Source organism: Alternaria hordeiaustralica (genome assembly GCF_023758085.1).
Source record: "Alternaria hordeiaustralica strain BMP 2776 chromosome Unknown scaffold_6, whole genome shotgun sequence".
In the NCBI taxonomy this organism is placed as follows: domain Eukaryota; kingdom Fungi; phylum Ascomycota; class Dothideomycetes; order Pleosporales; family Pleosporaceae; genus Alternaria; species Alternaria hordeiaustralica.
In genome coordinates this window covers 252,040-277,786 of record NW_026056778.1, presented here as the reverse complement: position 1 = coordinate 277,786, position 25,747 = coordinate 252,040, and the positions used below count along the sequence as shown (strand labels likewise).

The following is a 25,747-nucleotide window of genomic DNA, read 5'->3' as shown; positions in this document are numbered from 1 at the left end:
CAACGCAGTCGGGCTGGGAGACCCTGCGGAACCTTTTGTCCGGTACGTCTACAGCTGCCCAATCTAAAATGCCGAACTCGATGCCTCAGTCGTCGCAGTCCTCCTGAAAGTGTGGCAATCGATAGGTCTAAAACACGTATGTATTGCGAGCGTGGTGGCGAAAGAGACGCCGAGGCCGCTTCTTGTATATAGCCCTCCCCCTACCCGCAAGCTTGGCGTGTATAGCTGTACGGGCCCCATTGTGGTCTTTTACAAGGGAGCATTAGAAGCTGCTGTATCTGGATGACGTTGCTGTCAGACTGAAGATCCAAGAGACGGCATATCCTCGGGCCTCCCCCGCTCGGTATACACCACGCAGTAGAGGTCGATAGGATCTGCCGGCTCGTACGAAGTGCCAGCCAATTGCTCTCCCGTAAGTGCTTATCGCAGCATACCCTACGCATATAACTTCACAGTACTCGACGCTTCCGGACTTGCCGTTGCAACTTCAATCCCAAATCATCACCATTTCCATCTGCTTAGAACTGTCTACAATCTCATTCATCATGTCCGTCCTCGCTACCCAAGCCGAAGAACCCACGAAATGGGGCACAGCCACCGAAACAACAGCAGATCGCTACAGCCGCACGAATACGATGCAGCGCGGCTACGGCCATGCCCTAACAGAAATGATGAACATCTCCAAAGGCCAACACGTCCTCGTGGCTGCCTGTGGTCCCGGAAGCGACGTTCTCGACATTGCGCAAATTGTAGGCCCGACTGGGAAAGTCGTAGGGTTTGATCTAGACAAATACAGTATCAAGCGGGCACGCGAGGCCTTGGAGGAACATCCGGAGCTCAAGCCCTACGTAGAGCTCCACGTCGCCGACGTGCACGATCTTTCCATGTTCGCAGGACAGAAGTTTGATGCCATACACTGCAACATGTCATACCACTGGTTTACCGACAAACCTCTCTTCCTCGCTCAAGCTGCCACTTTGGCCAAGCCCGGCACTGCTATTGGTCTCGCGACTCAGGACGGCGCGTTCCATCTGCCTATACAGGACGTCCGCGATGACGTCTTGGCGGAGCTGGGCGAGCCTACAGATAACTTTATATGGCCGTCGACCCTGCCGGAGATGCAGCGCGATCTGAGCGCCGCTGGGTTTGGCGATGTGAAAGTATCGCGCGGTTTTGGTACGCGTGCGCTCGAGAGCGTGGACGCGCTGTGGAATTGGTGCAACGATAGCACAGGGAACAGGTATGGCTACCATTTGCAGGGCGAAAAGGCGGAGCGAATGAAGGAGATGGTCATGGAGAGGTTCCGCGGTTTGGCGTTGGAGGATGGGCGCGCGATTTTGCAGTTCAAGCATCTGTCTACCGTGTCATACTATGGGCGCTGATATGTAAGCATTTGGCTCGGGAGACTCTCGATAGCTTACGAAACTCTGAATCTACACAAAGATGTCGGCGCATGCGTTCTGTGGGTGCTGGTGATTGCGGCTGAGTTGTGACGTAACAGCATAGCAGCCTCGATGAGAGTGGAGATGTTGAGTGTATCGCGATCATTTCGATTGAGCGCGTGTCGGGTGAGATTTCAGAGCGATTTGGCTTTCTCGTCATGCCTTATCCAGATAGATTGGGGGCAATCCAGATGTAAATTCAGGACAGACTGAACATCCGGAAGCTGAGGTGGAATAGAGGGCTCGTGCGCAGCCCCGCCGTCTTCGCGAGGTCGCCTTGGCTGATCTGCAACCCTCCGTCCGTTCTCACGACCCTCCGGCACTATGCGCATTGACCGCATTTTCCCATCCCCTGGCTAGTTGCGGATGCAGTTCCTCGACATTGACGACCGAGCCGGCGTCAGCTCACACAATGTTGCATTCAGCCGTCCGCCTGATGAACTCGCCAGTCCGTTCATGACTAGAGGCCATCGAATCCCTGGAGAAAGAACGTACATCCAATTAGATGAGCAAAACGATTATGTCCAACGCCGAACATGTCATTGATGATTGAGTTGAGTAGATCCTCGACCGTCTAGGCTACATTAGATGCTATACGAGCCACCCTTCATTTCGCCTACGCAACTGTAGCATTCTTCAAAGGCCAATTAATCCCCTTGTCAGCCGCCCCGGTGTTCCCCAGCCCTGCACAGTTATACAGCCCGACCGGGTTATTCTGCACAGCACGCAGATACTGTAGATCGACACATTGCTGCGTTCCACTGCTAGCAGCAAGGGCAATACGTCCATCAGCCATGGCGTTCCAGGTCTGCTGTTCACTCCCAGCAACGCATTCGCGGAGGTAGATGTTGGCCATATCTTTCCAGCCAGACTTCGGCCCTGCATCCATGCAGAGTGTTGTGGATGCGAGCTGGATGGAGGTAGCATTGTTAGGCGACTTGATGTACCATGATTGCGCCGGCGTAGACGTGAGGGTTTGTCTGAGACATGCGTTAGCCAAATGCATTTGTATTACAAGAAAAAGGAGACATTTGTCTTACACCACGAGTGTTGCTCCTGCGGCTCGTGACTTTGGTACAACGACGAATTTGGTATCTTGCGCCGATGTCATGTACACCGTACGGTAGCCTTCCGGTGCTTGTGAAAGACCGGTTGCAGTCAATGCAAGAGCTATGAGAATGGTGATGAGCATGCTTGCGGTTGTCGATAGTCTCAGTGAGATATCGTGATGCTACTCATGTTTGGAGAGGTGGTCGACTGATATAGTACTATGGTTTTGAACGACATCATAGAATTAATGTGCAATTAAGCTTCGCTACCCCGTTACGATCTATGCTTGACAATGAAACAAGCACTTATAGTAAATGCGCGGGGCATTAGTGTACTTCTTCGATGTGGGGCCGGTTTGCTAGGGTGTATAGTAATCATGACTCTATGGATGATAATCTATTGATTACCCGGCATCCATCCTGCGTCGTCGGTAGTTGCAATCGTCGTCGCATCTCAGATGCCCGAAAATTGGCTCATCGTGTTGTGTCCTGCGTCTCGCCGTTCCTTCTGATTGTCCTGATCAAAACTTTTATGCAGAGGAAGTCGTGCCGCGCTTTTCCTCATCTCTCTTCTTGCCTTCCTCTTTCAGTTGGACATCGTCCTTTCTGCTCAACTCCACCTGAGGCATCAGGAACCAAGCAGCGACGAATGCGAGCGCATTAAGCACTGCGCCGACTATGAAAACAATCCGGAAGCCCTGCTGATACGCTGTTGCAAGTGCAGCTCTGACGAGATCGGTACGCTCTTGGCCGACCGACTCCCGAAACATGTCTGGCGAATCCAGCAACAGCCGGATTTCTGGCCTCGAAAGCCCGTACGGAACCAGTGATGATCGAACCGCGTTGTTGATCACGGTACCTGAGATCGCGAGGCCAAGGGTGCCGCCAAGATTGCGTACGAAGTTGCGCGTCGAGGTGACGACAGCCATGTGTTTGCGCTCTACCCCCGCCTGAACAGCGATGAGTGAGGGTTGCAGTGTATTGCCAAGACCAAGACCAGCGAGCAGGCCGTAGCCTATCTGCTTTCCGAGAGATGGGCTATCGAGTGTCGATATGAGGCCCAGACCAATCGCCCATATCGCCCAGCCTACCAGTAGGCACTCTCTGTAACGACCGGTCCAGTGTACAATAAGACCTGACAGGGTACTGAAGAGAGCTTATGTGAGAGTCAGACACGAACCGATGTGGATGGGATATATTGTCTTACTTTGTGTGAGCGTGATGGGGAGTAGTAGTGCTCCGGACTTCACGGCTGAGTAGCCATAGACCAATTGGTAGAATGAAGGAATGTAGTAGACCTGAACAAGAAAGTTCCAGCCGTTCACGAACATGGTCAGCGCGGCACCGTTGACGACTTTGGATGTGAAGATGGTCACTGGTCTGAGTCAGCACGAAGCTTTGCCTGTTGCTCGGAGCAAACCTACTCGGTATCAATGGCACGCTGGTGCCTTTCCACTGCCACGCGACAAAGATAGCTGAGACTGCAATGCCAACTACCAGGGTTGCAATGACATGCGCCGATCCCCAAGCGTACTCTCCCCCAGCCCATGTCAAGGCGAGCTAGGATGGTTAGCGTTGGCCAGGATGGATGACTGATGATGTCGCGCAACATACTACGAGCAATGCAGACCCAGCGAGAGCCAGAAACGCTCCGAAGAAGTCGATTGCTGCTAATTTCCTGATATTGTCAGTGTTTGACATGAGCGAAGGTAGCCAGTACTGACGTTTTCCAACTACCGTCGACCTTTCTGAGTGGCATGAAGAACATGACGGAGCCAGTAGTAAGAACGCATAGGAACAAGTTCAGCCGGAAGATCCACCTCCTGCAGCCGCCTTAGTCTTGTTTTGATTGGATGTCAGTAGGATGTCCATACCAAGAATCGTGGCTTTGGGAAGCGAGTGCACCACCTATCACTGGCCCAATGCCATTCGCCAAAGCTACAACAGAGCCCTAACATGGTGTGAGTGGCATACCACAGGACGCATTGCAACTTCACTTACGAGTATACCCTGATATTTTCCCCTCTCGCGAAGAGGTACAATGTCCGATACGATCATCTGCGCAACCGTCATGAGGCCGCCACCTCCAACGCCCATGAATGCACGGAAGACGATCAGCTGCAGAGCGGACTTTGCCAAGGAAGCAGCTAGCGAGCCGAGAAAGAAGATGCCAATACCGATAACTAGGAGCACCTTGCGGGACCAGATGTCAGAAAGCCGTCCGTAGAGGAGTTGGAATGACGTGGACGTCAGGAAGTATGCGCCTGCAATCCACGCGCTTTCGTTACTGGCGTTAAGATCCTTGCTGACAATGGTCAAGCTAGCTGCAAGTGTTGTTTGATCCATCAAGGCCAACAAGTCGACGCTCGCGCAAGCAAGGAAAATCTGCTGGTATGTAAGTACCGAAAGTGAGAATAGCCGGGTAAGTACCCACCGTAATGATCGTCTTGACTGGTACATAGTCTTTGAAGTATGGAGTTAGCAAAATTCGGAATGTCATCTGCGCATACCGTACTGGTTTGTTCGTTGAATTCTGGAGGCTGTTTTGGCGCCTGAACAGAGGAGGCTTCCGCAAGAGATTTTTCCGGTGTGCTCATGGCAGCCTGGGGCTGATCTTCTGTCGCCATGGTTCAGAGATGTTCGATTTTCCGTATTCACGAAGTCGGTGGTGTCTTGGGATGGCTTGATAAAAGAATAGCACGACTCAACACGGGCCGAGCTGGACAGATATGATTGCGACTTGAAGCGGTGGAGACAACGTTGGTGCAGATGCCAACGCGGTTTGTGACCGCAATCTGACATGTAGTACTCAACCTGGTCCATCCACGCCGATCGGTTGATCTTCCACTCTGTGTATACTTCCGAAGACGTAAGACGCAAGGAGCCGAATACATCCTTGCAAAGTACGCGATGCAAACTAGATGTGTAAGCGTCTACGCTCGTACCCTAGCTTCTTGGGTCCTGTTGGCTGCCAAATGTTCTTACGCCCAGGTACTATGACCGGCAGCTACCAGCAATCTGCAACAAGCAATGGGTGTCGCAGCACGTCCAGTTCGTGGCGCGCTCACCGGGAACGCTGTTGAGTACAATGAGGGCGACTACGCGCGTGTGCTCCACGCAGGGGCGGGCTTCGGTAAAGAATTGCGACGTATGCACGTCAAATGTTCTCTCATACCCTGTCGTCGTGTCAGACCGACACATGGCGAGGTTCGTGACATTCAAAACTCCAGAACACCCGTGGGGTGGCCCATGTCGCGTCAACGCTAGTCCGAAAACACAATAGCACGAGCGCGTCTCGTCCTGACTCGCCGCCATCAATGTGCTCAATGTGCCTCAATGTGCCTCGAAGCCATCAACGACCATCACCATCCCGTCCAATGAGCCCATCAAGGAAACTTCTGTGTTACGCTCTCGCCCGTAAATTATAGTAACACGTCTTGGCCGACGCGGGACGTTCCCATGGCCGCAGCGGGAATCCTACCGTACGAGTCCCGCTTCGGAATTGATCTTCGCCCAGCACTAGCACCCATGAAGTGACACCGATGAGCACCTTCATCGTTGCATGTTGCATGATGCCCACGCAAAAATATCCCGGTGCTGTAGATCATTTGGTTCAATATCGACTTCGACAGGCAGGCTCCGATGTGTCACCGCGAAAGCGCTCACTTAAAGAGCAGTCCGTTCCAGCGCTTGGGCTGCACTCGTATTGTCTCGTACAACTTCTGCTCACTTCAATATGGTCTCACGGAATTATTTGAACGCGTATTCGGGGCCAGATGCTCTGCAGAACTACTTCGACCCCGACCGCACACCAATGATTCCTCTCGTTGAGATTCCGCCAAGCTTGAACCCGTACTACAACGATGGTGTCAGAATACATGCGAAGATGATGTCTATGCATCCCTCGAACAATGTCAAGATCATGCCTGGTAAGTGCGAAGTAATGAGACGGTGGCAGCATCGATCAATGCTAATGCAATGCCAGCGTTGAACATGTTGACCAAAGAGGTCCATCCGGAGAAGTCTAAGACAGTAGTCGAGTACAGTTCGGGATCTACCGTCATATCTCTGGCCCTGGTTTCTCGTATCAACCACGGGATACAAGATGTTCGCGCCTTTTTGAGTAACAAGACTTCGGCTCCAAAACTTAGGCTCATGCAATTCTTCGGACTGGACATGTACGAGCAGGAATTATTTGTTTCTCGAAGCCATCTAACTCACTGGCAGTACGCTCTTCGGTGGTCCCTCACAACCAGAACCACACGACGAACGCGGCGGTATACATCGAGCTAGAATCATGGCCGAAAAGGATGAAGCAATCCTCAACGTCAATCAATACGAAAACGACGCAGTAAGCTACCCCATCGCCTTTAGTCGACGCAGCACAAGCTAACTTCTCAAGAACTGGCAATCGCACGTCAAATGGACCGGACCGCAAATACATCAGCAATTACCCAATATTCGTCTCATGTGCGCGGGTATGGGTACGTCTGGGACGATGACAGGGCTCGGCCAATATTTCAAGTCAGCAAAGCCGTCTGTGGTTCGATTAGGGTGAGTCGACAGATTCTCACCGCTTATGGAGATGTAGCCTGACCAAGTGCCCAGTGTGTGCACCGCCGCAGGCGATCGAGTTCCAGGGCCTAGATCTCTCGCTCTTTTGAGCCCTGTCGAGTTCCCATGGCGCGACTCCGTGGATGCCATTGAAGAGGTGGGCTCTAAGGATGCTTTCAGTCTATCCCTGGCACTCTGCCGCGCAGGTCTGATCTGCGGTCCATCTTCAGGGTTTAATTTGCAAGGTAAGCGGAATTATCTCGCAGTACAAGTATATCCACTGACATTTTCAGGGCTGTTCAACTATATCGAAAAGCGAAAAAATGACGGCACATTATCCGACCTTGCCGGTGCCAGCGGTATCATCGACTGCGCATTCGTGGCCTGCGATGGCCCATATCAGTACATCGATGAATATTTCGACAAGCTTGGAGATTCCGCTTTTCGACCTATACACAACGAGGTAAAAAACACTTTTTCCTTCAGTATCTTCGCGGCTGACCCTCATGCTGTCGCGCTTTGTCAAACATAGCTAACATAACTGCAGAATCTCACCGCAGTCGATCTGTACCGCTACGACGAAGCATGGGAACTCACACCTACACGAGCGCTATCGCAGTTTGCCGAATCCGTCGAGAAAAACAACGGTGCTGTCCTGCTTGATCTGAGGAAGCCAGAGGACTTCGTCACCAGTCACATCCCAGGATCGTACAACCTACCGCTACAAAGCCTGAATGCCTCCACACCGAGCCCGTTCTCGGATGCCGCGGTTCTCGAGAAGCAATGGAAAGAGTTGGAATCAACATTCACAAGCGAGCGCATTAGTGCGCATGACCTTGCTGGCAAAGATGTATATATTGTTTGCTACGGTGGTGATACGGCCCGCGTCGCGACGAGCGTGCTCCGCGCCAAAGCCATCTCCGCAAGTAGCGTCAAAGGTGGCATCACCGCATTACGGGAGGAGCTTCCACATCTTCAGATGACCGAGCGCGGTAGAGGTTTGGTGCAGCAAGATTGGCTGAAGTCCCCGGATGTCGCAGTGAGAGAGTTGCGAGCCGATTCGTTGTCTCCGCAAATCCGGGGTGATGATGGGGTTGCAGTGCAGGTCAGGTAACGATACATTCGAAGGATCTTATATACTTGCATGGTATCAATACTTGGCAAAACGAATTCAGCTATTTTTGACTCTTCCACGATGCTTCACAGCGTGCTAGCTCTTGATGACGCCCACAGCGCACCCGTGGACGGCCCCGGGGTGGTGCTTGTGCAATTTCTCTAGTCCATTTCGATGCTAGCGCCGGCGATTGAAAGTGCAAAACCTGTACTCCGAGCCTCCAACGCCGGCTTGAAGCCTTTAGGCGTCCAGATAGTCCGGCCTGGCCTACTCTCATCCGCCCGAGAACGTCGACTAGTCGTAAAATGACCGTCTCAACGTATAGACACAGTTTACGCACACGACTGCGGCACGACCGCTAGGCCGACTGTAGCGCATCATTGCGGAATTTGAGATCATAAGTCCGGCTGCAGCCAGACTCTCACGAAGGTAGAAAATGTATATTACAGTGGCTTTAAGCCCATGTTAAGCCATGTTGAAGTCACTGAGACACTTCTCTTTTTACCTTACTCTCTTCAAACCCCATCATCACTCACAATGCAGTCCCTCGCCAAGGAGATTGCTCTTGTCACCGGAGCGAACAGCGGCATCGGATTTGAGATCGCTCATCAGCTCCTCAAGCGGGGTCAATATCACGTCCTCCTTGCCTCACGATCGACTACAAAAGGGTCGGCCGCCCTCGAAGACCTGCAAGCACGCAAGCTCTCTGGTAGCATCGAGCTTGTGCATCTTGATCTGCAAAACGATGACCACATCGCGCAAACTGCAACCCTTATCGAGAAGAAATACGGCAAGCTCGACATTCTCTTCAACAATGCTGCAGTCGCGCTGCCCGAAGGCTTGACGGAGCGGCAACGCTTGGCAACGGCTTTCGACGTGAACGCAACAGGCCCATGGCTTCTTACCAACGCCGTAATTCCGTCGCTGAAGAAGAGCGCGAACCCGCGCATTATCAACATCTCGTCAGGGGCTGGTTCAATCGGTCGCCGTCTCTCCACCGAGAGCCCGATGTACAAGATCCAAGCCGTCCCATACCGCGCCAGCAAGGTCGCCTTCAACATGATCAGCTCGTGTATGTATGTGGAGTACGGGCTGGGTATACCGCAGGAGGACTTTGAGAAAGCTGGGGAGGGCGATGCTGATGCTGCGAAAGAGGCAGACAATGTCAAGATGAAGGTCTTCTGCTACGACCCTGGCTTCACGGCTTCTAATCTTGGCCCATATAACAAAGTGGAGTTTGGTGCAAGGAGTGCGGAGGACACTGTGAAGAGTATTATGGAGCTTGTTGATGGAAGGAGAGACGACGAATGTGGCAACTTTATTCATAACACGGGAGGTTACCCATGGTAGGCTGAACGTACTCGGAAGTGTCGATTAATACATACGGATGCGTAGTGCATCGATTATTATCCTACCGATGTGCACTTCGCGTTCCTAACATTCACATACGTAGGTACTGTCTAGCACATCTCCGATACTGCTGCGACACGCGAGACCCCAGTCTCAATCTCCTCGCCACTTGCCTCTACCCTCACGAACCCAAGCTTGTGACCCACGACTGCCTTGGTCTCGTAACCAGACTTCTCAACGCTGGCGACCTTGCTAAGGGTTCCGTTGAATGCACCACCGAATACGGTCCACGTGTCAACTTCGGTGGCACCGTTCCAGCTCATGTAGACCTCTGTGCCGTTGCTCGCCTTGCAGGCGTACACATCAGGTTTGGTGCTCGGCTTACCAACCCACTCGGCCTTGTAAGCGCGGTAGCTCTGCACCTTCTCTGGTTCTCCCCATTTCACAGTCAACACAACATTGCCATCTTGATCAAACTCCTTCAGAGTCGGGACGCTGCCGTATCCCATGATAGAGTGGTTGGAGGAGAGGACTTCCATGTTGCCTTGACTGACTGAGTAGATGACATCGTCTGGGTCAGCGAGTTCTTGTAGCAATGTCGCAGTCATCGTGCGCTCATCGATGGAGAGGAATATTCCGGTAGTTTCGTTGACTTTAGGTACAACGGCGCTGTTGTCGTTGTTGAAGAGAGAGATGGTGGTGGTGTTGGGCGAACGAGACGGATGAATACGCGCGTCATGCTGGTAGCAGAAGGAAAGACCATTCTCAAGGGCGAAGTCGCCACCGGAATGTCCCTGGGGTTTCGTTAGCATGGCGCAACCCACTAGTGCGTACCGTTGGAAGGATGTGAACGGGGATGAGAACTTACGTTCAAAGTCCATGCCACGGTGCCGTTTTGGAAAACCTTGTAGATGGAGCAGTAATGCCTTGAAGAGAGCAAGTAACTTCCATCCTCAAATCTTTCGATGGAGTTGATGTGGAACGGGCCCCAAGGGTAACTGCTGTTCTTGCCTAGCTCACCAAGCGGATACGTTGGCACAGCGCTTTCGAGCGAGATTTGGTCCACGTGGTCAAGATGGCTCCACTGCCAAAGAATCTCACTGTTCGTAACGTTGAGCTCAAGCGCAATGGAATCCACAACCCACCCATCCTTCGGGCCGCCGATGGATGATAAATCCCATGGGGTAACATTCACAGCGGCGATGAACATCGTACCCTCGGGCGTGATAAGGTTCTCGTGCATATCAACCCAGCTGAAAGGTTGGTACTGAGTAGGATCGTACAGCGGATAGATGCTCTCGAGTGGGTATGTTTCGTTCCAGAGAGTGACATTGTAGATGCTCTCGTATTGCTGGTTGAGGATGTAGATTACTCCATACCCGAAACCCCAAGGTTCTGTGAGAGAGATGCCACTGAAGTAGGCCAGTACGGGTTCGCCGAAGAGATCAGAAACTCTGAAGGCGGCGTAGTCGCCGTAGCCAGACTGCCAAACCAACTCGCCATCTTCTTGGAAGATGTTCAGACTGTAGTTATGGGCCCCACCTCCACTCTGAGGGAAAGTGATAACTCCCGGTGCGGTGTCACCAGTCTTGTTGACTGAAAGTACCGGGGGCTCGAAACCAGGGCGAGATTTGAAGGTTTGCCATGGCCAGGATGAGGTTGTGTTGTTCTGAGCATGGACCAGAATGGATGCCAGCGAGGCGAGAACGACGCCAGAGAACCGCATGGTGTGATGGGTAAAGAGCGAATATCACAGAAGCTTAGATGTTGAAGGTACTACAATCCTCGATTTGCTTCTTATAAGGCCTACCGCACGCCCCAAAAACACATCGCGTACCCATCAGCATCAGGGCACTGCACGAATGCTACGGCCGATAGACACTCGCAGAGTTTTCTTATACCTTGTCGCAGTACGAGCATTCTGCCTAAAAAAGAGGTTGACGTCGTACGTGCGGTGTTCGCGATTGGCTCCAGCGGAGTAGGTGGTGGGGAATTTTATCAATCTCATCTTATCAGATGCAGATCAATGCAACATCCGATAGCGGAGATCGTTCGGCGACCTTGGCATCGATGACGGTGGGTGCCGCCATCTCCTGAACAAGTTCATGCGCCGTCGAAGGGGGCCCAGCGGCAGCTGCATACCTCGGGCATGTGATGAAGATGCAGCGAATCCATTATCCTGGCCAGTAGCTCCGGAGTGCATTCAGAAAGGAAGTTGACGACGATATGTGCAATGACGTGGAAGATGAGCGCGCAGGAGCGGAGCTTCGACGATTCAAGCGATGCTAAGCTTCAGGCCTTCTTATCGATAACCCTGAGCGGCGGTCTTCAGTGATTTTACGTTTTAACACCCGCGTCATCCACTTGCTTGGGAACATCATGACAGCGCGTGTACATATCATACGCCATGGCGAAGCACTGCACAACGTTCAGCGCGGCTATCCACACCGAGATCCGCCGTTGACAAAAGCCGGCAACGCATCCACCAAGCGCGTTAATCTCTCAGTCCAGCCAGATTTGATCCTCATCTCGCCCATGACCCGCACCATACAAACTGCGATAAACATGTTTCCATTCTTGGCGGAGGCAGGTTCTTTTCACATCCCCGTTCAGATCTGGCCCGATCTTCGAGAAGCCAACGACACCGTCTGTAACAAGGGCTTGTCGCGCAAAGAGCTAGCGTCAAAGTTTCCGCAATTCGACTTCTCCGAGTGCCATGAAGAATGGGATTATCCAGTGCATAGTATTGAAGGCGCTACTGAGCGTGCCGAGACAGTACGAAGAAGGCTGAAAGAACTTTCTGCGACGTATAGCAACATCGCTGTCATCACGCATCGAGGTATCAAAGCTTTCCTCGTGAAGGGCAAGCGCTTTGGACTGGCTGAGACGCGTTGCTACCGCTTTGCAACGGAAGAAGAAGCTCGGGACGACAACATCAGGAGAGGAATCAATAGTGATACGCTCGAGGAGCAGGACTTTGGACCCACCGTATTGATCTTGGACGAGTCGCAGCGAAAAGACCAGTAATGCTACGAGGGTGTTGTCCACATCGCCTGAGCGTGACTCCTGACAAGGTCTTTGACAGTTCAACGCTATCACCTCCATTGCTGTGAAAGCAGGGAATAAGTCCTTCACCCTAGGGCTTGGTGAATCAACACCGATCGCTGCATCGTGGCGCAGAAAATCCGTGCTTGCGGTTAAGAACCTGATATGGCAGTCGGTGGCACGGTCTACAAGTCTGCACCACGAATAGCCATAAACCTCACCTGACTGTTATGAGAGCCAACTCCACTGACCATCGAGTTCCAAATTGCCTCTACTCGGGAGACCTTCGGCCACCACTGTTCAGCCTCAGTCTGTTCTTCCACCACCCTTCAACAAATCTCAACGCGTCCGCGCCCTTTCTGCAACTATGGACAACCAGTCCCAGACCGTCCAGACATGGTCTCTCAAAACCACTATTGAAGAAGCTCGAACGAAGCCGAATTTCCGCAGCTATGTGCTTTCGAAAAGCAGTGGCAAGACTATCTTGGCTCTGCATCCGATTGCTTTTGATTTCTTGCAGGAAAGTCTCGTGCATCAAGAGCGAGCAGAGTTGGCTAGCAAAATCGACGCCGACATATGCTCTGCAAAGCCGAAGACCAAACAGGCAGCTGTTTCATTCGCCCTGGAGGAGTCAATCAAGCGGTTATGTCGTTTAGGTGTGGTAAAGAAGGTAAAGAAGGATGTTGCTACGAACATTGAGCCTTCTCCGCCTAGCCAGCCAAAATCCGCAGAGACGAGCGATGTGTTGGACGGGAAGAAAACTGGTGCTATCGGTTCACCTATTAGTGTTACTAACAGTAAGCCTTCTGAGCCAGGTCAGGCTATGCCAGTAAGAACAAAGGTGTTGGATGAGAACAAACCCAGTGTCAACGATACATCGACCAGTGTCCCGCGGATAACTGCCGGGCCATCGAAGTATAGCCGGTCCAAATCGGTAGAAAAGAGCACTCTATTAGAGGGCAACAAAGTCTGTCACATCGGTACGCAGACTAGTGTCACGACGATAGCTGCCGAACCGTCAAAGAATAGGCCACCAAACACGGCGCAAATCGAGGGACGCCATGGACTCCGCGCACGAGGTGGGCCGCCAACTACCACTCTAGAGGCCTTTTTATATCGATACGACACATTCACACGACTGGCAAAGAGAGCAGCCGATCCATATCACAAGACACACATGAAAGGCCCCAAGGCCAGTCACTCGCGACGGGTAAGGTTCAGTCCTAACGTCAGATACGAAGAATACGACCAAGATAGTCCAGCAAGTACCTCCGATGTAGCCACCAGTGCCAAACCACCATGCGACACCGACCATGAGGCTGATTCATCGCCCAAGCCTTTAGTTCTGCTCTCATTATACGACGTGCCAGAAGCTCCCAAGTCCATTCCCGAGGAGCAACTCATTCGATGCGTCGACGAGGTCATGGCGCAAGGAGCTTTTGGTATCGATGAGTTGGATGCCCAGGTTCTCTACATCCAACGCGGTATTCCATATGGCGACCGTGCATACCAGTGCGCTTGGGTGAAGGAAGCGCAAGAATCGCTCACCCAAGCTTATGCCGCGGTAGACGATGCTTGCCAGAATGTATACCCTGATAGTCGTTGTTTGAAGCGGGATCCTGTTATGAAGGCTGTCGTAGCTATCGCACGGGCGCAAAGACTTCTTGAGCTTGCGTTGCTGCGCGTGAATGGCCCGGCGTATAGCAAGGCGTATCTGACTGCGTATGGGCGTGGTTGAGACTGTGATGCGCGGTTCAGAGGAGGAGGATGTATATTAAAGGACTGAGACTTCTGTGTAACCCCCGAAATACATTTTTCCCGTTGCTTTTCAAAGCTTTCTGATTCTCGCTATGCGTTTGCTTCGGTTTAGACATAATGTGTTTGCCGCTGACCCGGTTATGCGTACTTCGAGGTCGTGTGCGACTTGAATCTCGGTGCTGCATGACTAATCTCCCGCTCAACATACTGCGCAGTCTCTACGTCGAGTCCTCTTCCAGACGTTTCAACAGCCGGAACGCCTTTGTCTTTATCTGCTGAGGTGAATGATGCCATGATTTCGAGCTCTTTCTTACGCCACACGTACCATGTGCCGAGAAACACAGTCAAGTTCAAAATTATCGTAACAACAAAATATAGCCAAATCCACTGTGAGTAGATCTTGTCGTCTTCGTTGGGCTTGAAGTCAAAGAATGTTGTGCTGAAGAATGTCTGCTGTGTATCAGCTTATCTTTCGTCAAAACTATGCTATAATCGAACTTACGGCAGTAAAGGTTGCTGGTAAGAAAAACACGGTGATGGCGGCGATGATCCTCATAACTCTGCTGTCGCGTGAAGTTGATAGCGCGATGCTTTGTGACGACTGTGCAAGGCTCGTGCTCGTGCTCGCTAAACGAAGACTTATTGCTGAATCGCGCTGCGCAATACTGCTGTAGACCTTGAGATGCGGAGTCAATAATTCGACCACGAGATACCTATCTGAGTATGCTACTTACAGTTTGTACGAGCGCTTGTCCTCGCTTAGAGAGATATTCCGCGCGATCCTCAAGGCCCGCGTTCCAAGATCGCATTTGTGCATGAGAGTCGAGGAGTAATTGCTCAATCTCAGTCGCATCGTCTTCCGGTATCTTTTTCGCGATAGCTTGGCTTTTGTACCGCTTTGCTACCTGGTCAAGAAAGTCGAGCATACGCGAGATGCTTTTACAAGACCACACCACGTAAGCGAGATTGATGTTCGCGGCATTGAGATCTTTAGATAGTGTGCTGAAATCAATACTGGACAACTCGGGATTATCGTGATGGTCAAATCGAATACCTACCCTTCGCTCATGCCAGTAAATCCTGTCTTGCCACAGGTTAAGTGCTTTTACGATCCGTTCAAGATTGAAACGTACGATGATACTTGGGATGAGGAATGCAGATGTACTAGAGGCCCCTTCTTGTATGACGTTCGAGAAGCGGTCGTAGTTGTTGCTTGCAAGACCATGCATAAAGATGTACATGTGTCTGGTGGAGAAGTCGTATGTGAAAGAAGCGCTGATACACACGTGGGACATCGCTCCAGGCACCGATTGTAAGATAAAACCTAAGGTTTTGAGCTAACTACCAAGCTTGAGTTCATCTGCCACTTACTCAGATACCTGCTTCGCATCTCTTTCGGCGAGGTGTGCGCCATGTGTGAGGGCAGTTGAGGGCTGGCGAAGACGTATGTCGCAGCTCTGTAATCAAGGACCCGGGAGTATATTTTTGGTGTTCGCGAAAATGGAGCAATACGCCCAAATGCATGCGACGACAAAGGTACAGGTGTCATGTTGCCATCGTACTCTCCTACGCGCCTCGACCAGCTGTGATAATCAGGGTCAGTGCGATAACCTTCACACAATGCAAAGACCATACCCACAATAGCTTGATGGTCTCGACATTTGCTGGCAGCTCGTTTCTGCTACCATTTGTCTTTGCTCATGTTAACGGGCATCTACCTGGAACACTAGTGTAACTTGCCGAGAAATCTTTCTCGATGTATTGCTCGATCAAATGTTCCGTCACTTCCAATCTCCTCGCATGGCCATCGCTGGTCACTTCAATCAGCTTCAGAGGCGCGTCCTTGTTCTCCACAAAGGCCAGCGGCGAATGTGTGGCCATAGCCATGTGTGATAGTGAGGCCGTTCGCGGTCGGCTTCGTAGCTTTGTAGCGACGCTATATTTAGGATGAGACTGTTCCTAGTAGGTTATCGGCATGCTTGTCGAAGTGGGAGAACATCGCAGATTGTTGTGATGAGATCAAGCTGAACCATCTCAAGATCTCAGCCGCAGTGGGGGCCAAATGAACCACTCGATCGCGATTGGCGGAGAAGAGACAGCTGTCACATCCCTTATGCATCCATGTGAACCAACAAGATTACCCATGGAAACTAGAAGTTCGAGGAACGTCGTCGTGCATATCGAGGACATGCGGGTAGGATGAGAGAGGCGCAGCGGCGGGGGGCGCTCTTGCCTTGCAGCACGCGGGCGTGAGGTATCCATGGATGCAAGTGGCCACTTGCACAAATCGATGTTAGGGCGAAGACGCTGCGTCACGCATTTACACAGCTACTGATTGTACGCATAAATGATAACTTTTGATCCACTCGCCAAATCCTATCCTATACAGCAAATGCGAAAATCGTAGCGACGTTGTTCGTCGCGAAGTAAAAGAGAGGAGCCGATGCGAGCCGAGTGGGAAGTGAAGGCCGCATACTTGGCAGGCGCAAGCGACCTCGATTCAGCCAGCACCGGTCGTCACATCCAAAAAGGAATTGTGCCGCACTTCCACACGAGCACAACTACTCATCTGCCGATAAAACACCATTTTCAGCGCCGTGCAGAGCATCAAGTGCACGTTCCAGCTCCTGCTCAGCAACCATGACGGTTCCAGCACGCGCGGTGCTCAAATAACTCATCTCAACAGGATCCTCCAGTTGCCCTGTGGTTTCGCCGACTAATCTGCCAGCTACACCGCACACAATGCCGGTGCTTTCCATTGGCAGACCTCGTAGATCCAAGGTGATGGGTGTCAAGAACTCATCTCTGGAGCCTAGGAGAGTATCTGGCGCGAAATGTGGTAGTAAGCTGTGGTCGAGCAGCAGCGCGGCAGACTCGGTATCAGTTAGTGTGAGCGATAAGAATTTCGGATATGGCTGCGTGATGAGGCATTTTACGAGACCGAGGTGGAGTGCGTCGTCGGCGGCTGTCGTCATGCTGTTGCGGTTTCGAGCTTGAGACATGCCATTTGTACTGTCGCGTCGACCGGCGCACTGCACGAGCCGGATGCTCGAATCCACCGTGGGAACAATTTGACGACGCTTAAGTGTAGCGAAGGTCCTGGTTTGAAGCTCTGAAATCGTGGTTGGCGGAGGGGTACTGGGCGGCTGAACTTCCAGTGACGCGGCTGAGTGCTTGCGGGCATGTTGGAAAGAGTTGACGTATGAGGAAGTGTCTTTTTCGAACTGGAAACCACGCTCTTCTAGCGCCTGTACGACCTGCGATCGGTGTCGCAGTGGGACCAGGATGTAGTCGGAGAAGTAGGTGGTGATGAAGAATATAGGGCTGGAATTAAGTCAGCCTTGTGCGGAAGCCTTGTGATGGCCTCTACTTACATTCCAGCCAGAGCAAGAGGACTTGTCAACTCCAAGACGCGTTGTCCTGCATCAAGTCCCTCGCCATCGACTTGCATTACGACATAGTCATCTGTGGTGATACTGACAGACGCTCTTGACTCAGGATCCAGCAAGTTGAGGACAGGCAGAAATAGTTCACTCGCAAGCGTCCTCGAACATACAATGGAGCACTCGACTGGTGTAATGGAGATATTCACAAAGGGATGTTCGCAGGGCCAGCCTTTGGGCGGCTGCACGGCGCCAGAGCCATTTCCATAAGACTTGCGCGTCGCATTGGGCAGAACTAATTGAAGAATAGACTGGAGAAAGTTGCGATACAGAGGTAACGGGATGTGAATGAGAGCGAGTTGGGTATCCTTGAAGGTGATCATGTTAGCTGATGTCCATGTGAGAGAAAATTTGAGTGTGGGAGGCGAATTATAAGAGTTGCCCTGCCGTTATGTCGTGCATGAAGGACCCGCCACCAAGGCTCTCTCCGGTGTAAGACACGGACACTTTTGCTACCATGCAATGCAGCAAAATGCATAATGAGGGGAGGCCCACGTACCAGAATACGGATATTTGCACTGAGCAGTGTCAAAGATGAGTCCATTACGTGCCACAAAAATAGATAAGAATAGGCGTTTTCGATGACGATCGCTCGCGTGCCCGTGGGTAGCTGGCTTCGGGATCACTTTCCGATTCGGCAAGTCAAGCTTGACGAGGCTTGCTAAGAGGTCCGTGGAGCCTCCAGAAACCGTAGAAAAAGCAAGCTTATCGTTATTCCGAGACTCTTAGGATCGAGATGATGGCATGCAGCCACAGATGAAAATGCGGGGGATCTGACCAGACTATCGGTTGATGTGTTCTTGTCCAACGGGCCAGTGCGAAGTATTGTTTTTGAAGCCGAAATTCATCCCACAAGCCGGATATGTGTAACTTGGAGAGCAGGATGTGTGGCGCCTGGATACCTCGGGTGTATATGACACAAGGTGCTGTAAGCAATCGTACCGATTCAGTTACGGACCGATGGCATGCGTGAAAGTGACACAATGGCAGGGCACGGTCTGGAAGCTGCTGTATGTGACCTCGAGGCTTGGATTAGGACAAAATGCCGTGAGTCTGGGGTAAAGGATGCGGCGTGGGGATTGATGCAGGTAACCCTTGTCTAATTGGCTGGGAGGCTCACGGATGGTACAGGTGGATGAACCTTATAGTTGGATTTCAGGGCAGAGTGCGCAATGCGCGGGGCCAGATGGGCGCGTGGGGTGGCACACTGGACGGGAATGGACGCCTGGAAGACGGCTGGACGCAGGAATCGGTCCTGCGCGTAGAGCGGATGCTGCTGCTGACGTCGACTGTGAAGGCGTGGGACAGAACCCGGTCAAAAGGCAGTGGAGTGGCAGCTGGCGATGCTGACGGAGTGGACCGGTGGTTTTCAGGAAGCATCAACGCTTTATGTGAGTCGACGTGCAAGAGTGGAGCTGATATCCGGGTGTGGTGACTCGATGAGGCACCCCGAGAATTTTCCACGACGGCGCGCCCATGATGCTGGGAGATTGGCTCTGTGGCCGGCGGCAAAACAATAGTCAGCGGCGAGCAGAGCATGTCATCTTCAACAATGCGGATGGGACGTCAGAAGCAGCCACAATAGTGCATCCCTTTGTTGCTGGTGTCATGCAGCGCTCGACGAGCTGCAAGCAAGCCTTGGGATCGTCCGTGCTCGTATGCGGGCAACGACCAGTCTCCATGCCGCCGCTGCAACCAGACGCGCACCCAATCTATCTTGTGCTCGAGGGTACCTGATCTACGCCAAAAACAATGACTGAGTTGCACGGCAGCGAAGACGATATTTCCGCGCCGCAGACGGGCAGACTCTCGGGAAGGCGTGTGGTAACCGCAACAACCGACTTCCCTCTCGCACCGGATGACGAACGCCATGGCCCTCAGCACGAGCTACAGCAGCACATGGAGGGAAGCCCCACGAAGTCCATGGGTGTTGCGGGACATGATTGCGTGCATGCAGCACTGCCCTCTGTCCCTGAGCGGGAAGCCGAGCATAGCCGCCGCTGTCGACCGGACCCTGCTTGACTATCAATCGCCCGTTGCTCCACGTCGCGATACGCGCTGATACTACCCTACATGCACCGTGTACGTCCCGCAGTCGGCACTACTCACGGGCAGATGAAGATTCGACCATGGACGTCAGAGCAGCCCGTACCTCGATGCGTGCTGTCGTGTAACCAGCGAGGCGCATACCCCGCATCATCTCTCATCTCGCCTGCGCACCCTTCTTCACGACGGTGCGTTCATTGGACCCCCTCGCAATGACGTGCACGCGGGTCAGAGGTCAACCTTAACGACTTCCCGCAGTTCGGGAGAGCAGCATTGTCAAGGTGGGTCGTTCCTTGGACAGCTCGGAGTCGACCGACATGACCACCATGCGATGATGTCGTCTGCAGGACCCCTCTCGGTTCAGCATCCCGGACCCACAAGCACACGCCGCATATGCAGCACGTCTAATAAACAAGCTCGCGCGAGAGACGCTTCAAGTAGCATGCGTGGGGGCTGCTCACCATCTTACTGCGCATTGTCTTCTTACCCCTCGCCAGCTCATTCAACTCCTCCTCCCTAGGTCATAGGCGTCGCTGTTATTCTTCCTATGCTCACGGAAGCCGGGAGACCTCCCGCCATGCATGCATGACATGGAACCTGCCAGTCAGACATCGAGTACGACACGGGCTGCCTTCGAGACATTATGGCCGCCTATCAAGGCTTGGTCTGATAGTGGCTCGCAAACGACATGGCACGGTCTGGCTATGGCGTGCAGTTTGACAGCAATGTGGTCGCACTGCGTCCAGAGATAATGCGATCTCTGTACCATTGTTGCCATTCATCGCGGTTGTTCGGACTTTGAGCTCGACCCGGGTGGCCATGACTGGAGCGCGGCGTCCATGGCCGGCTCGCTTCATATACGAATCGTTACCGATCATGACTGCTACACCAGCAGATGACTACTCAACGAAGCGCAACCGATGAGCCTATCTGATAAGCATCAGCTTCATTCAGTAAGAGAAAGCAAAGCACGTTCCGCCCGAGTGACGAGGTGTTAGAGATTCGTCCAGTGAGGATTCCATGCTGCGTAACCCAGGATCAGATGGAAGAAAGACGTGAGACATCAGCACGGAGAAGGGCGAAGATAATTGCACAAGGGCAGTGCGGTCGCACGACCTGCTAGTCTATCTGTTAGAGCTCCGGCGGTGCAGAAACCTCGCGATCTCAATCGCATGGTGCCACCATTTCCAGCACACCATCTATCTTCGCATGCTTCTCGGATTTACAATGTTCTATTATGGCCACGCAAACGGAGGATATGACAGGTGGAGACACTGCCTCTGGAAAAAGTAGCATAGTGTTGTCGGAGACCTACGCGTTCTAGAAACTATATTCTGTGGTGCCCGTGGGCGCGATGTGTGAGACAGCGAATCGAGAAGTAGGTAGAAAAGACGTAGGCGGTCAGCGGGTTCGTAGTAGGGCGAAGAAGGTAGCCGTTGTCCATGGAGTGTCATGTCAAACGGGACTGCAGTATATCAGTAAGTTTCTTAAATCTCAAGGACTACTCCTCGGTGATGTAAATCTAGCATCTTTTTTTGGTAGCATTCTGGAAGAACATAACTTGCACTGGACCCTGGTTCTGAATCGTGTTGAGGGCCCGTGCGTGGTCGCTTGACTCGCGAGACACGTCGAATGCGCGTTACCACAACAAACAGACACGAGCAGCACAATTCTTATCGCATCTCAGCATCACGACATCGCGACATCCGTAGCTCCTAGTCGCATGTATCAAACATGGTCCGAACACATTCATCGTACACGGCCAGCCCCACGCGCTTCCAATCGCCCCAACGCAGTCCGGCGCGCCGCCCATCCCAAGATGGATCACAATATGAGATGGACCTGGACGCCCTGGGCCTCAACTCGACCTTTGAGTCTACCGAACTAGAAAACAGCCACCAACCGCCAGTCGATCACGTGGATACGAGCGAGATTGAGGGGCCGGAAGACTTTACCATGAACATGACCTACTGGATGACGGCCGATCTACCGCTGGCCCAGATAAAATCGCGAAAGGAGGCCAACACGAAACGACCGGTAATACGAATGGACGCCATACAAGACGGGAGCGAAAGCAGACATGCGACTGAAGTGGGTGAACCGGCAGTTGTGGTGGAGGACACGGAGCGGCGGAGGAGTAATACATCCCGCACAGCCTCTCCCACCAGGCGCCCGAATGGCACCAAGAACGAGCGCCAACACAGCTCGCCAGCTTCCGAAAAGTCCATGGAGAACGACGAGAAGGTTCGGAGCTTTCTCAGCAACCTACCAGACACGGAAATGGAGGGCGCGCTCACAGGAACACCGCTACATGCGCCTAGACACAGCTTTCTCCAAGTCCCCCGCTCGTCACCCCCGAAAGCGCGATCGCTACAGCCCACCGTCGAGGACTATGATACACCGCGCAAGCCCACGGGAGAGACGGTTATACGGCACGCTTCAGCCATTATCGATACGAGTGAGCAGGACGTGGCGCGGAATAAGATCGCAGAGCTACAACACCAGCTGGAGCAGCAAGAGTCTACTTCGAGATCGCGCATTACCGAACTTGAGACGATCCTTTCGTATGCCCGCTCCGAGCTCGAGAGCACACGCAACGACAACTACAAGCACAAGGAGAAGGTGTCAAGTCTGGAGAAGAGCTTGGAGCAGCAACGTGCAGATCACGAAGCAGCTCGCGCAGCTGCGGATGCCGAGGTGAAGGCGCGAGAAGATGCACTGGAGACCAGGATGCATGAGTTTGGAGAGCAGATGCGCCTCCAGAACCTCGCAAAGTTGGAGACTATGCTTGAAGAGTTCGAACGGCAGCGAAGGGTTCTCGAACAAGCCAAGCGTCAACTCACCGAGGAGGTGGAAGACAAAGACCAGAGGCTGGAAGAGATGCAAGCAGAGCTGGTCCAGGTGCGCCAAATACACGAGCGCGAGCTACACGATCTGAAGGAAACGCAACTACACGAGTCTGGACATGAGGACGATGATGCTGCGAAGAAACGTCTCTTGTTGGCCGACCAACTCTCCTCGGTCCAAGCCCGCGCGGATGCTCTACAATCAAGCCTCGAAACGGCCACGTCCGAGGCAAAGACAGCTCGTGAGGAAGCCCGAAGGAGAGACGATATGCGGTCCACTGTTGAAACACAGGCTCGACGCCAGACAGCCCGCATTGCAGAACTCGAGGGACAGTTACAGGCGGCGAAGTTCGAAGTGGAATGCTCGCATGCTGATGTGGCAGCTAAACAACAACTGTTCCATACGAACCTCGATCTCAACTCTCGACTCCGCGCATTGCAATCGGATCTGGAGGCCGCACGAAGGGAGCTCACTGTAACAAACCAAGAAAGTCGTCGCACAGCTGACCTTGAAGAGCGCTTGAGAAATCTCCAGTCGCAACTTGACGCAGCTCGCGCGAATGCAACCACGAATAAACAACAAGACCCGCGTGCAGGCGATCTGAGGGCGCGTATCAATTCTCTTGAGACGCAGCTCCAATCTGCGCTTGCAGACCTAGCTGCTAAGGAAGAAGAACTCCAGCATGTTGTTGCTGCCGACAGAGAACCCGAGTCTCCCCAGTCGCAACTTGAGCTGTCCGGCACTACGAAGATGACAACTGAGGGACAATCACAGGTAACTGAGCTCGAAACGCGTATTCGATCGTTGCAGTCGCAACTGCGATCTACTCAAGCCGACCTTGCTGCGAAGGAGCAACAGATATCAGAGCTTGTGGAGTCGTCAGAACAGGCTGAGCAACGTCTGAACACAGCCCAGGGTCGATTACAGAGCCTAGAAACAGGCAACACGAACCTTCGCCAACAGCTTGCGGAAGCGCATCGCGATAGTGCCAAGGCCAGAGCTGATGCGGAACGCTTTGAGCAAGACCTTGAAGATGCCAATGATCGTTTGCAGGATGCTCGCGCCGAGGCAGATCGCCGCGTAAACGACATTGAGAAGAAGCTCAACAAGATGAAGGAGCTGAAGCTTGAAGCCGAGAGCAAGTTCAAAGAGCTACGCGACCAGCACGAAGACATGGCGGAAGGACACGAGGCCATGATGGAGGATGTCCGGGACAAGGCAGAGGACGCTGTACGCAAAGCCGGTGCTCTGCTCGAGCAAGAGCGTAGCGAGAAGCGGAGTCTTGCCAAAGACTTGAAGCGCGCCAAAGACGAGGTAGAGAAGCTACGCGCTGCCGCTATTGCAAAGCTTGCAGAAGAGGACACAGACGACGATACTACCATCTCATCATCCGCAACCGAGACAAATGCAAAAGATGCCGAGATTGCAAACCTCCGCGACATAATCCGCAAACAAGTCTCGGAAACCAAGACCCTCAAATCCGAACTCTCCACCCTTCGCAAAGACAACAAAACCTTCAAGGCTACACCCACACCATCGTCCCAAGACACGATAGCTGGCCTGGAAGCTCAAATTTCAGCCCTCCGCTCCAAGAACGAAGCCCTTGAGACTCGTCTCGCAAACCAAGCTGCTGAAAACGCTGCCATCAACCAGCAAATGGACGAGAAGCTAGCCGCTCTTCTTAGTAAGCTTATGAAGGAGAAGGCTAAGACAGTAGTGGGCAAGCGTGATGGACAGTGGACGGAGAGTGTGAGGGAGTTGGAGGAAGAAAAGAAGTTGCTGGGTAAAGTCTTGATGAGGCAATGGGGGAGAGAGGAGGTTGGCATCGATGATGAGAGGGAGGCGAAGAATGGGAAACAGGCGTATCGGTACAAGTACGTCAAGAGGTGAACAGTTGGAGTGCTCATTGCATAGCAAAGGCGTTATTGGTATATTTGCGAATCAACGAAATCATGACCTGGCCTAATTGGTCATTCCCAAGATTCTCGCTCATCCTTTTCGTTCGACGTGTATGTCCGTGCCAGCTATGCCCATGTCGAAGTATCCTCTTGACATGAGCCCTCCATGGCCAGCCATGATGTCGCCGTCCTCAACTGCGTACGCTCTCTTATGACATAACCGATGTATCATCCTCTTATAGCAGGCCCTTCCTGGCCAGCTCAACCTTCCTGCCAAACTCGCCAGTGTTCCATCCTCCCTTGCTTCCACAGATGGCGATACCGTCACCGAGCTCGACTTTGTCTTCGACGTTCTCCCATGCGCAGGGGCAGTGGTGCGGGAAATGGACGCAGGAAAGGGTACCGGGGCAGAGGTAGTGGGAGCATTGTGCTGTGAGAAGTCGTTAGCAAAGGACATTTGTACTGCTCTTTCCAGTCATTGTAGAAGGCGCATGCGCGACGGAAGTAGTGTAGAAAGCTACGAGGCTGGGAACATATTTGCGATATAATGCAAGAGAGGGTAAGAGTGCAACATACCAGCCTCGTACTGCGCCTGATACCAACTAGCATCACTCCTCACATTCTGCGGCTCCTGATGCTGCTGCCCTCCACCACCACCGAACATCTGATCGAAGAAGCCGAATTGCGCACTCGAGCCCCAGACAAACGATGCGAGCACCGCAAGAAGAATTTGAAAGCGCGCCATATCCGCAGCAATATATCGTGTATATGCGACAAGCGTAGAGTAACTTGTGTGGAGCGTACACAGTAGGTCAAAGTGGATGATGTGTCTGGTTTCCCCAATCCGCCCAATGCAAACGAGCCAAACAAGCTGCAGCAGAGAGTCCGGGAAAGTGGCAGGGGTGGGTGGTGTCTTGGCATAAACCATGGAAAGCTCGGTGGTCCGCAAAAAACTCCGCGCCCGACGAACTGGAATTTCGAGCTCTGCATTATCGCGACATCCTTACGCGACACACTACCCACCGAACATCACCTATCGCATTCGCTCAGCCATAATACTATCTTCTATTGTAAATCTTAGGGATATACTCAATACCGGAATGTGAGTCTCACTCCTACAGCCGGCGCGAAGCTGCATCTGCACACGGCGCGCGACCAGCAACCACCTCAATCGCAATCACAGGCGCAGCATCCTCCCCTT

At 52.7% G+C, this 25,747-nt stretch overlaps 11 protein-coding genes across 11 annotated transcripts; 6 read left to right on the top strand and 5 right to left on the bottom strand.

Annotated features, from left to right (window-relative positions):
* Positions 1 to 545: 545 nt before the first annotated feature.
* Positions 546 to 1,382, top strand: J4E84_003984 (uncharacterized protein; the record flags this gene model as incomplete). The annotated part of the gene is made up of 1 exon (XM_049386593.1): positions 546 to 1,382. One exon carries the CDS (start codon positions 546 to 548, stop codon positions 1,380 to 1,382), a length of 837 nt encoding a protein of 278 aa, XP_049245363.1.
* A 676-nt stretch (positions 1,383 to 2,058) lies between these two features.
* J4E84_003983 (uncharacterized protein) lies at positions 2,059 to 2,634 on the bottom strand (the record flags this gene model as incomplete). The annotated part of the gene is made up of 2 exons (XM_049386592.1): positions 2,059 to 2,422; positions 2,483 to 2,634. 2 exons carry the CDS (start codon positions 2,632 to 2,634, stop codon positions 2,059 to 2,061), a joined length of 516 nt encoding a protein of 171 aa, XP_049245362.1.
* A 387-nt stretch (positions 2,635 to 3,021) lies between these two features.
* J4E84_003982 (uncharacterized protein) lies at positions 3,022 to 5,118 on the bottom strand (the record flags this gene model as incomplete). Its single annotated transcript, XM_049386591.1, has 9 exons — positions 3,022 to 3,647; positions 3,699 to 3,866; positions 3,916 to 4,051; positions 4,106 to 4,169; positions 4,216 to 4,314; positions 4,366 to 4,442; positions 4,493 to 4,876; positions 4,926 to 4,954; positions 5,007 to 5,118. 9 exons carry the CDS (start codon positions 5,116 to 5,118, stop codon positions 3,022 to 3,024), a joined length of 1,695 nt encoding a protein of 564 aa, XP_049245361.1.
* Positions 5,119 to 6,227: 1,109 nt separating this feature from the next.
* On the top strand, positions 6,228 to 8,159 carry J4E84_003981 (uncharacterized protein; the record flags this gene model as incomplete). Its single annotated transcript, XM_049386590.1, has 7 exons — positions 6,228 to 6,420; positions 6,477 to 6,669; positions 6,719 to 6,842; positions 6,894 to 7,045; positions 7,100 to 7,290; positions 7,339 to 7,508; positions 7,593 to 8,159. 7 exons carry the CDS (start codon positions 6,228 to 6,230, stop codon positions 8,157 to 8,159), a joined length of 1,590 nt encoding a protein of 529 aa, XP_049245360.1.
* A 537-nt stretch (positions 8,160 to 8,696) lies between these two features.
* On the top strand, positions 8,697 to 9,509 carry J4E84_003980 (uncharacterized protein; the record flags this gene model as incomplete). The annotated part of the gene is made up of 1 exon (XM_049386589.1): positions 8,697 to 9,509. One exon carries the CDS (start codon positions 8,697 to 8,699, stop codon positions 9,507 to 9,509), a length of 813 nt encoding a protein of 270 aa, XP_049245359.1.
* A 110-nt stretch (positions 9,510 to 9,619) lies between these two features.
* J4E84_003979 (uncharacterized protein) lies at positions 9,620 to 11,235 on the bottom strand (the record flags this gene model as incomplete). The annotated part of the gene is made up of 2 exons (XM_049386588.1): positions 9,620 to 10,303; positions 10,378 to 11,235. The coding sequence occupies 2 exons, from the start codon at positions 11,233 to 11,235 to the stop codon at positions 9,620 to 9,622; spliced, it is 1,542 nt and encodes a 513-aa protein (XP_049245358.1).
* A 653-nt stretch (positions 11,236 to 11,888) lies between these two features.
* J4E84_003978 (uncharacterized protein) lies at positions 11,889 to 12,536 on the top strand (the record flags this gene model as incomplete). The annotated part of the gene is made up of 1 exon (XM_049386587.1): positions 11,889 to 12,536. One exon carries the CDS (start codon positions 11,889 to 11,891, stop codon positions 12,534 to 12,536), a length of 648 nt encoding a protein of 215 aa, XP_049245357.1.
* Positions 12,537 to 12,921: 385 nt separating this feature from the next.
* J4E84_003977 (uncharacterized protein) lies at positions 12,922 to 14,292 on the top strand (the record flags this gene model as incomplete). Its single annotated transcript, XM_049386586.1, has 1 exon — positions 12,922 to 14,292. One exon carries the CDS (start codon positions 12,922 to 12,924, stop codon positions 14,290 to 14,292), a length of 1,371 nt encoding a protein of 456 aa, XP_049245356.1.
* A 2,581-nt stretch (positions 14,293 to 16,873) lies between these two features.
* J4E84_003976 (uncharacterized protein) lies at positions 16,874 to 18,078 on the bottom strand (the record flags this gene model as incomplete). The annotated part of the gene is made up of 2 exons (XM_049386585.1): positions 16,874 to 17,636; positions 17,687 to 18,078. The coding sequence occupies 2 exons, from the start codon at positions 18,076 to 18,078 to the stop codon at positions 16,874 to 16,876; spliced, it is 1,155 nt and encodes a 384-aa protein (XP_049245355.1).
* Positions 18,079 to 21,535: 3,457 nt separating this feature from the next.
* On the top strand, positions 21,536 to 24,538 carry J4E84_003975 (uncharacterized protein; the record flags this gene model as incomplete). Its single annotated transcript, XM_049386584.1, has 1 exon — positions 21,536 to 24,538. One exon carries the CDS (start codon positions 21,536 to 21,538, stop codon positions 24,536 to 24,538), a length of 3,003 nt encoding a protein of 1,000 aa, XP_049245354.1.
* A 244-nt stretch (positions 24,539 to 24,782) lies between these two features.
* LCL2 (Long chronological lifespan protein 2) lies at positions 24,783 to 25,291 on the bottom strand (the record flags this gene model as incomplete). Its single annotated transcript, XM_049386583.1, has 2 exons — positions 24,783 to 24,976; positions 25,123 to 25,291. The coding sequence occupies 2 exons, from the start codon at positions 25,289 to 25,291 to the stop codon at positions 24,783 to 24,785; spliced, it is 363 nt and encodes a 120-aa protein (XP_049245353.1).
* Between the last annotated feature and the right edge of the window lie 456 nt (positions 25,292 to 25,747).